Consider the following 10,480-nt stretch of genomic DNA (forward strand, 5'->3'; position numbering starts at 1 on the left):
ATTAAATTTTTATGAAGGAAAGAACTATTAGGCAATAGATTTACATAAGAAGAACGTCTAAAGGCAGAAAAAACATTTAAAGCACTATAAAAAACATTTACCTGACGATTCTATTGTAAGGCGAGAGATGAAATATTCAATCAGCAAATTATGAACTATAAAAAATAGTAGATTGTCATTACGGAAATACATAAATAATAGTATATATTGATTTTTTAAAAAGATGTGGATAAATTTTTTAAAAAGATGCTAAACCTTAGAAGACGGACGTTGTATGTAAGAAAACATGAAGACCGAGAGGAGTATATATAGGATGGATACGTTAGGGTTTCGGTTAGTACCGACTTTGATATCGGTGGTCCATAAACAAAATCATTGGCCCTTAATCGAAAAAAGCATGTCACATGTATTTACATGTAGATTAATGATCAACCTATCAGAACTAATTAAAACACCACTTACTTTTTTTTATAATAATGACACCTAGGATAATCACTGTGTAGACGACACATCAGATTTTTAGGCATGCCATATATATTTACATGTAATATTAATGATCAACCTATCAAAATTAATTAAAACGCCACATATTTTTTTTGATAATGACACGTATGACAATTGCTGTGGAGACGACACCTCATATTTTTTGTCATGTCACGGATATTTACACGTAGGATTAATGATCAACCTATCATAATTAATTAAAACGCTACATTTGATTGTATATTCCAAAAAAAAATAGTGTAGATTTGATTGTATATTCCAAAAAATTATATGTTTTAAAAACTAGCCTCTTTTTAAAAATCTTTGAAAACTAACTTTTTATCTTTTTGAATTTTGAGAATATACAGATGAAATAATTAGTTTTCTTTTATATTTGTCGGAATAAAAAATATTGTAAAATAAATCTTTAATAATAATATCATATATAAATATCAAATATATATATCTACTAGATTAAAATAATTAAAATTTATATTTGGATATAAAAAATATATTTAGATCTTCAACAACCGTATGAACCAATTCATCAAACATCATGCCATCTGATTTTTTTCTGATTGTTAAAATGGCTTTGGACGAAGCTAAACTATGGAATGAACTTAATAATACAACATCAGATGAGAGTCGAAGCAGAGGTAACATTTGCTATATGAAGGAACAATTGTTCCCTCTTATTAGTGGAGTGGTCAAATGCAATATTAATGCGAATTGGGGAAATTCAAGGTTGCGTTGTGAAGGAGTTTGGCTAGCTTGTGATGATACATTGTTTCATGCCAGGGAAGCTTTCACACATTCCCCAAATAGGATATTATAATCTGGGTTATCATATGGACACTGCAAGGTTATGAGATTTGAAAATGTCGAAAATAATCATCTCACAGGACTTGGCTGCAGCAGTGGAGGTAATCTCGAAATTATCATCATGGACAATATACCGTGCTTATAATAATTTCATCAATAGTTATCGGACCCATATCCATCCAGGACCGGCCCACAGCTAAGGTCCGTGAAGCAATAATTTCAAGGCGGTCCAAAAGATACTAATTTTGGGAACAGCAAAAAAAATTCAATTTTTTTTTTTTAATAAATGTGTGTAAATATTTTTATCCCACATCGACCAAGTACAAAAGATGGGAATGGGAAAATTGCTTCTAAATAAGAGTCATTATATACTTTTTTTAAAAAAAATCGATCATTGCTTATAAAAATCGATTTTGGGTTTAAAAAAATCGGTTCTGACTTATAAAATTCGATTTTGGCTTATAAAAATCGATTTTGGGTTTCAAAAAATCGATTTTAGCTTTAAAAAATCGATTCTAGGCATCAAAAAATCAATTCTGAGCTTAAAAAAAATTGATCTTCAGCTTAAAAAGTTATTTTGGGCTTAAAAATCGATCTTAAGCTTCAAAAACTGATTTTAAGCAGAGAAAATCGATTTTAAGCAAAAAAAAAGTTGTTTATCCTCTTATTTCAAAAACTTTTAATTAGATATTTAAAAATATGCTGCAAAAAAAAAAATTGATTAAAGGCATCATTTTTACGGTACGCTTTAGGCGTCCAATCACTTTGAGCCGGCCCTGTATCCACCGCTGTGAATTCGACCTGGAAAAACAAAATATCAACAACACTGCTTGAGATATCTTAAAACGTTTTACAAGAGATGACTTTTTCCAAATCCTATTTGGTTATGGGAGGTCCTTCATTGCTTCATGATCGTCTTGCTTCAAGAGGTCGTGTTGTGCATATAATTCTCTTTCTCTTAGGTGTTGATTGGTTCACCCGCTATCACCCGCAAACGCAGCGTTTGCGGTTAGTAGCGGTTAGTAGTGTTTTATCACAATCATAAAAATCGCTGCAAACCGCTCTGTATCGTTTTATACTGCTGAAATCCAAAAGTTGCTTTCCGCTAGCGTTTGCGGTTGCGGACGGTAGCGGTTAGGTAAAAATATAAAAAATAAATAAATATCAGTTGAAAAAAATTACGATACAAGCATAAGTGTCATAATACTTTAGTTTAATTTATTTATATTAATTATTCTGTTTCCACTTTTAAATTTAAAGTAAGAAATTATAAATATGTATCTTATTAATTACAAAATTAGTTTGTTATAATTCTTTTTTTCTGTTCTTCAGAAAGTTACATGATCAAACGAGATGACATGTGTGTTACTTCAATGGATCATTGTGGAAAAACAAAGTCAAGATAAATATCCTAGATTTTTGAGTGCACTCCAGAAAGAACGTATTTTGAAGAATACTAATGAGCAATTTGGAGTTGATTTGAGTTGGGATCGTGTAAAAAATCGATTAGATCAATTGAAAAAAATTTACATCAAACATAAGACAAATCCAAAAGATCCACGCATTGGAGCAATTTTTTTCCAGTCTATTACATTACTAGACACAACTTTGGGTGATGTTCCCAATAATTGAAATAAAACATATTATTATAAAATTTTTTAATTTTTAAAATATTTATTTAGTATTTTATTTATAATTTTATTAATTATTTTAAACTATTGATTTTGATATTAATCATAATAATATAGTTTTTCTGTTTTTTTTTATAATTATATATGATGTTTATTTTGGTAATTTTATGTTTAACCGCTAAAACAATCACTGGTTTGCCAGTCAAAATTGTCCTGCAAACGGATCCGCTTTAAAAAATTTAACCGGTCGTGCAAACCGCTGAATAACGCTTAAAACCGCAATCATCTGCTTCCGCAAACTCCCGCACTCGTAACCGCAACCACTGCGTTTAAACCAGTCAAGCCCTTAGTGTCCTTTATGTTTTCTGAGTTTATGTGCTCTGGTTTTTTTGCTCTGTTTTTGTTATTAACTCTTTGATTTTTCAGTGATAATGTATACGACCAAAAAAAGTTCTATTTTTCATTTATCTGTAGTATTTTGGTTATTTTAGATGCAAAAAGGCTAGTTTTCAAACTTTTTAAAACATGAGTTAGTTATAAAATTATATAAAATTTTTAGAATATTAAACCAATTCTCCTTTATTTTATTGTATACTAGGGTTTGAACTGGGGTTCGCGTATATTGTGTTTATTAACATATTTAAAAGAAAACTTGATGATATCATTTTTTATCGGATTACGTATTCCAAATTTTTTTAGAAATACTCAATTTTAATATTTGTAGTGTTTAATAATTTTATATCTAATTATATATATACAACATTTTTAAAAATTTCAAATCAAACTTAATTTATAAATATCTTTATATGTATATTTATGTAGGTTTACTATTTCAAAAAACACTGCAATTTTGGATGGTTGCATCAATGTCAAGTCATTGTCAGGAAAAACACCATGTAGAAGATATTCTCTCTTTCTTTTTCTCTTTTTTTCTCTCTTTCTCTCTTTCTTTTTTTTCTCTCTCTCTCTCTCTCTCTCTCTCTCTCTCTCTTTCTCTCTCTCTCCCTCTCCCTCTCATCAATGCGACACGTTGAGCCACATACAACATATTGGACCGATTTAAGTTTCTATTTTCCTCATGTTTCTCTTTTGATTTTCTAACGATTCTTAATGTCATCTCTCCAACTTAAGCTCTGTATAATGTTTTGGGAGGACTTCACCTATAAGATTAGGTTGAACATGTTAATATATTGGGATACCACAATTTGCTTCACATTATATGCATTATCACATATCCATTAAAAGATCAGACTTATCATTTGAGCTTCTTAAAACTTGTGTGAATATTCGTTATCCGTTAACATGCATTTAATTTTATAATTTCATATTTTATTCTTTTTAAAATTTATGTATTTTATTATATTTTAGTGTTTTAAAATAGATTTGGATATTTGTGGATATTAAAGAACTCAAATCCGAGAATTTTTTAAAAAATTTTGTATAGCTGGGTCCAAATCTGGTAATCTTAAAAATATATGGTTTATTATCCATATGTAATATATATATATATGGAATAGATCAAATTTAATAATAATGAAAACATGCATCAATATATATATATATAAAATTTATTATTTATAAAGAAATATTTTTTCATATTCTCATTAAATTAGTGGATAATAGTTATCATGAGAATTAAAGCATAATAGCACCAAATATAATAAACCATATAAACAACTTAAAATTAATAGATGAGTTAATAATGTGTCACAATTTTAGAATTTGACTGTTTGAGATAGTAATGTGGCATCATGAGAAGATATCATATTCTACTTTATATATATGGAGAAATGGAGTAGAGAAGAGGCGAGGATGCTGCCAATTAGGAAATTCAATGTTGAGAGAAAGAGAGGAAGGAGGCAAAGAGTTTGAAGTGAAGGTGGATTTATGTGGGGTTTAATTCTTATTAGGTTTAAATAATCAACTCTAGCAGAATATAGTTGGACCATGTTTGAGTATAAGTTTGGCTAAATGTCACGGTCGGTCAAACGAGTTTAGAAGAGAATTTTAGGTGTTGATGTGTTACCAAAATAGAAAGAGTTAAGATGATGTGGCATCATGAGAAAAGAGAATATTTTACTTTATATATATAGATAGATGGTTGGATGAAAAAATCGTAGTTTCTTTTTTCCATATTAGCAACATTTGTTCTTTTCTATTTCTGTAATAACACTAGATTTTTTACCTTTTTTCTTGTATCTAAGGAAAAAAATATATATAAATATACTTTAAAATTCTGAAACTCACACCTGCCCTTAACTCTCATATGACCTACTAATGTATTAATTTGACCCTTTTTTTTTTCAAATGTATTAATTTGACCTTTGAGCTTAGAACGTAGATATATTCTATGACATTGGATTGTGAAGTTGGAATTGGTGCAATAGACTTAAAACTTATTTATATTTTAATTGAAAATAAACACTTTTCTATTGTATGGTTACTAACCGCAAAAATAAAAAAAGAACAAATTAAAGCTCTATTAGAGCAAACAGAAAAAGAGAGCCACTTAATTGTGTGGTTGTAAGAAGAAATATTACAATGTGTTCAACCCTCAAATGCGAACCAATTTTGAATCCTGGCATCAAAATATGATTTCTTTTATATGGAAAAATTAAAAAAAGAAATTGATCAAGTCAAGAAGAATGGGGGATTGAAAGAGCATCCCAAATGAGATCCATATCCAAAGAAGGCATCCTACTCAATTGTACACCATCTCCTTCCATCACTTCCTTTTGGAGTTTATGTTTCTTCATCATCACAACTTCTCCTGACTCCATCTCGATATGATTATTGGGTTTCGATGTTTCCACTTTGGGAGGACAAGGAGGAGGGGAGTTAAAGGAACCTATTACTTGAGAAGAGGAGATTTGTTGAATCTTTGACTCCAAAAGTGAGGCGATCATTAATCGCAAGGAGCCGGACTTGAGCTGATGTTTTAGGTCAGGAAAGTTGAGGTGAGCGTATTCGCCACGCAAGATATAAGCTGCAGTATCGTAAGCCATTGCGGCTTGCTCATCAGTCTCGAAAGTGCCGAGCCAAACACGAGTTCTGTTCCTTGGAAGCCTAATCTCTGCGACCCATTTGCCCCAGTGTCTTTGTCTGACTCCTCTGTACAGCTTCGTTGGTGTCGTCGTCTGAACAACTTTTCTTGTTTTTGATCCTGACGCAAGCTTCATAGCCTGAGTCTTGGTGGTTCTTAGCCAATAGTTTCCAAACCCTTTTGAGGGATAACTAGTTAGGGTTTTATTGATCTCTGCCCACTCGTTTCTATTTTGATCTGATTGATGGAAAGAGTTGGGGAGATAGTTATGGTAAGGGATCATATTACTATTGGATTGAGAGAGTTTGGGCTCTTTAAGGAACAAGGTAAGGTTTGGGGGTTTAGAAAGATGATGATCAGGACGTTGAGATAGAGGAAAAGATTCTAGAAAGTTCCAAGGAACAGAAGCCACCATAGATTGTTGAAAAGAAGAAGAAGTGAGCTCCTGAGAGGACACAAAGCAGGTCGGAGACGAAGAAGAAGGAAAAGGGGATTTCATACCTTCCAAGATAATTGGAACACCGAGAAATTGTGGTGGCGCCGAAGAACTCAAGATCCCATAGAATCCAGAAGACAAAAGCATTTCGTGCGTGAAGCTAGTTCCCATTTTTAAAAACTGATCTTCCATGTCCATTTTTGTTTGTTTGATTGTGAGTTTGTCCAGAGAATGAAGTATGTTTTTTTTTTCTCCTCTTAAAATTTGTGTTAATGGTTTGGAGAATAAACGTTTATATATACACGATTACAAACTAGTATACTATGTGTTTTTTTTTTGGTGAATAGTATACTATGTGTTTGTGTGTGTATTGGTGTGATCATGTGAAGATAATATTTGAAATTATAGGGAACCTAACTTTATTGTCCGAAAAAAAAACATTATCGTCTGACTCAGATCGACGCTTTGTCAAGCTTAATTTGTTCATATGTATAATACAAAAGAGTCTCACAAACACTTTTAATTAAACGAATAGTACGTTAATGTTTTTTTTTTCTCAATAAATAACTATTTAACCTTTATTTTTTCTTATCTTGCGACTTGTTCGTGGCTCCCATTCTACGTTCACTTTTTATAATCACTAATCAATCAAAACTTGACAGCTCAGCTCTAACTCATTTAGGTGTTTTGCGTAAAGGGTTTTAGATATAATAATGAATAAAAAAGTAAAGCGGAACAATATTAACAACTGACCAAGATTAAAGAAACAGGTAGTGAATATAATAGCATAACTAGATTTTAGCCCGTATATCCGTACGAGAATTTTGTTTTAATTAAAATTTATAATTTAATTTATGTTTTCTTTATAAATATAATTTTTTTAATAAGTGATATAAAAAAAATTTATGTTTAGATATTATTTTTTTATTTTTTTTAGTATTATTATGACTACCGTGATCATAAAAACATAATTTTAACTCGATTATTTTATTAATTAAAAGTGACTGTTATTGTAAAAATATATTTCTAACTCACTCATTTTGTTAATCATAAAAAAACCATGATTATGAAACCATAATTCTAACTTGAATATTTACTAATTTTGAAATAATTTTCTCCTAATATCTTGCATGCTTTGATAACCTAACCCACATAAGACTATAATTATAAAAAAAACTTAACTTGTCTTATCAAATTATTATATAATATTAATATTTATCTATTTTTAATATGTGAAATTTTAATCTAATAGAATATGATTAAAAATATATAATAAAATATTTCTTAATCATATGTGTTATTCTGAAAATCTTATTTAAATTTCAAATGTTAAATTAAATCTAACATATATTTAAGGAAATCTAACGTATAGTCTATATTTTTAAATTAATATAGACTATAGATATATAACATAATTTAAGGAAATTTTTAGTTATCTAAATTAATATCTAATTTTTGGAATTAAATTTATTATATATAAAAATATTTTTTTAAAAAATGTTGGGAGTGTTTGGAAACAAACAGTGCTTCTGTTTTAATATAATAGATTCTCTCTAAGGTGTTCACATAATCAAAACTACAAATTTTGACATTAAATGTATTAAAATATTTATTTAATATACATTTATTTATATTTATTATTATTTATATTTAATACATAAATACAAACAAACTTTGAAAAAAATAATAGAAATAGTTAGACATAAAGAATTAAAGAAAACTGTAATACTAACTAGATAAAAATAATAAAATAATTTATTAAAAATGATATATTGTTAGATTGTTAACTGTTAGGGATAAATTCGATCTTTTCTGTGTGGACAAATCGCATGCACGTGGCGTTCATGACTTTTTTTTTGTAGATACGGCCCTTTTGGGCCAAATTAGGATACGTAGTGGGTCTCCGGCCCAATACGGTTTAAGCTTATAGCACCAAACTTCGAATCCATTCGGATTTGGAAGATCCGGTACGATAGATCATCTGTTTCCAGATTCCTTGTATCTGACAACACAGGCCACACTGTCAGAAACAAGGAAGCCGGAAACTGAGTGGTCAAGAGGAAGAGATGTCATATTCTCTATGTCCTAGACCTAAACTCGGTGATCCGGAAGGATGGGGACATAAAGAAGTATGACCCACACATGTACCCGAAGAGCAAGGTTAATCATCTGCGACAGCCCGATCCCAGTATCGAGGGATTTGGCCAGGAATGAATGAACAACTTGAGCGGGAACGCTATTCAAATTTCACTCCATTCGACAAAATGAATATACTTCAGCTTGATTTGATTATCCATACCCTTACAAACCCACGAGATTGGCATTTAATGCGTTTTCCTTACATGTGTCAGGTGACAGTGATCTTTCACAAGAGCCAAGGAAAAAAGCAGAGGTTCAGAAAAGATCCATATCGCGCCTGAGTCGTCGACCCAACTCGTACACTGAGAACAAAAGGGACGTGCCAAGGGACGGTCTCATCGCAGGCAGAATACGCCAAGGAAAGTTGGTGAGACCATCAGAAGCGTGACGCCATCACAAGATTCGAACTCAGTCAAGTTGGATCATGGGCCGACCCACCCAATTTGCCATCCATGTATCGACCCGGTATACTAACCCGGGTCAGGTAAATTCGTATAAATACTTTTCTCTTTTCTACAGGAGGGGAGTTCACTTTCTCAGTCATCTATATCTTTCTAGATACTTGTGGTTCTTAAGTCCAGACGTTCTACACTTTTCCGATCAACTTTACGGTCATTTCATTTCACTTCTCCTCCACGGCGGTTCCTAAACCGTGGAGTATTTTCACCTTCAAATTCTTCTTTTCCTCTCTTTCCACCAAAAAAACCTACTCTCGTTAAAAAGCCCGAGCAGATCCTACAATTCTCAAGGACTCTCGGCCTTCTTTCATCTGTATATGTTTTCCGACTTCGTTCTGCTCTTCGATTAGCCACTTAGTGGTTTTTTTTAGCTGTTTTCTTTCTTGAGAGTCGGAGAGCCTTCGGAAAACACACTCTCATTGTGTTTTCCAGGCCTTCATGTCTTTTTTGTTTTGCAGGAGACTTGCCCTTACTCGAGGACCGAAAATCCTCTAAACATGCATTAACCAAAAACTTGAATTAAAGTTTTTTACATAAATTAAGATTTATTTATAAGATATTACATATATAAACCTTTACTTAGAAAATATTACATGAATAGATTTTACAAATGTAGAAAGCTCAGTTAAATTTTTCACCGTAAGAAATAGTTTAATATGGAACTCACATATTTGTTTTCAATATATATGGATATAAATTGAAAGTGTATTTAGTTTCTTTATTTATTATAATATAAAAATATATTCTATTATTTTATAATAATCAATCCATATATATGAAAAAATCTATTTAAACTGTTGTAATATTTTTTATTTGTATTTTCATAATTAATTAGTATCATTTTCGAAAATCAATTCAATTTTTTTTATAAAAAACTAAAATATATTTTCAAAATTTAAATTGTATTTTAACGAGTTGGCCAAAGAAATATTTTAGTAAATTGCAAAATAGATTAAGTAGACGGGTTTATCCACTATAACAATTTTATATATATATATATATATAATCATTATTAACACATATTATATAATTCATTAAGTAAAAATGATAGTTTGATTTCTAATAAAATATTTACAATTAAATTCTTATTTTATGAATATATATATTTAGATTTTAATCCATATTGATATGTATATAAATATATATATATATATATATATAAATATATTAACATTAAATCACTTTCACATTTAAAAAGTACTAACAATTAAAACGCATAACAAAACAAGCTCAAAGTCATATTCGATATTATATATACATTGTTATCTTATTGCCACTAAGTTTATTTATTTATATTTTTATCACTAATTTTAATTTTAACCAAAAAATTAAAATTAAATTTAAAAATAATTTAAAACACATTATCCCGCACAATATACAGGTTAATTCCTAATATATAATGAATATATAATAAACAAGGTAACAAAAAGTAAAAACCAATTGTGGTACAAACAAATGTCGTCAAACA

The 10,480-nt window shown here is 30.0% G+C and overlaps 1 protein-coding gene across 1 annotated transcript; it reads right to left on the reverse strand.

Moving 5' to 3' along the window:
- Positions 1-5,572: 5,572 nt before the first annotated feature.
- LOC18030370 (ethylene-responsive transcription factor ERF062) lies at positions 5,573-6,654 on the reverse strand. The gene has a single exon (XM_024150089.1). It carries the CDS (start codon positions 6,611-6,613, stop codon positions 5,573-5,575), a length of 1,041 nt encoding a protein of 346 aa, XP_024005857.1. The 5' UTR covers positions 6,614-6,654.
- Between the last annotated feature and the right edge of the window lie 3,826 nt (positions 6,655-10,480).

The sequence above is a fragment of the Eutrema salsugineum genome, unplaced genomic scaffold, assembly GCF_000478725.1.
Source record: "Eutrema salsugineum unplaced genomic scaffold, Eutsalg1_0 scaffold_1, whole genome shotgun sequence".
Lineage (NCBI taxonomy): Eukaryota > Viridiplantae > Streptophyta > Magnoliopsida > Brassicales > Brassicaceae > Eutrema > Eutrema salsugineum.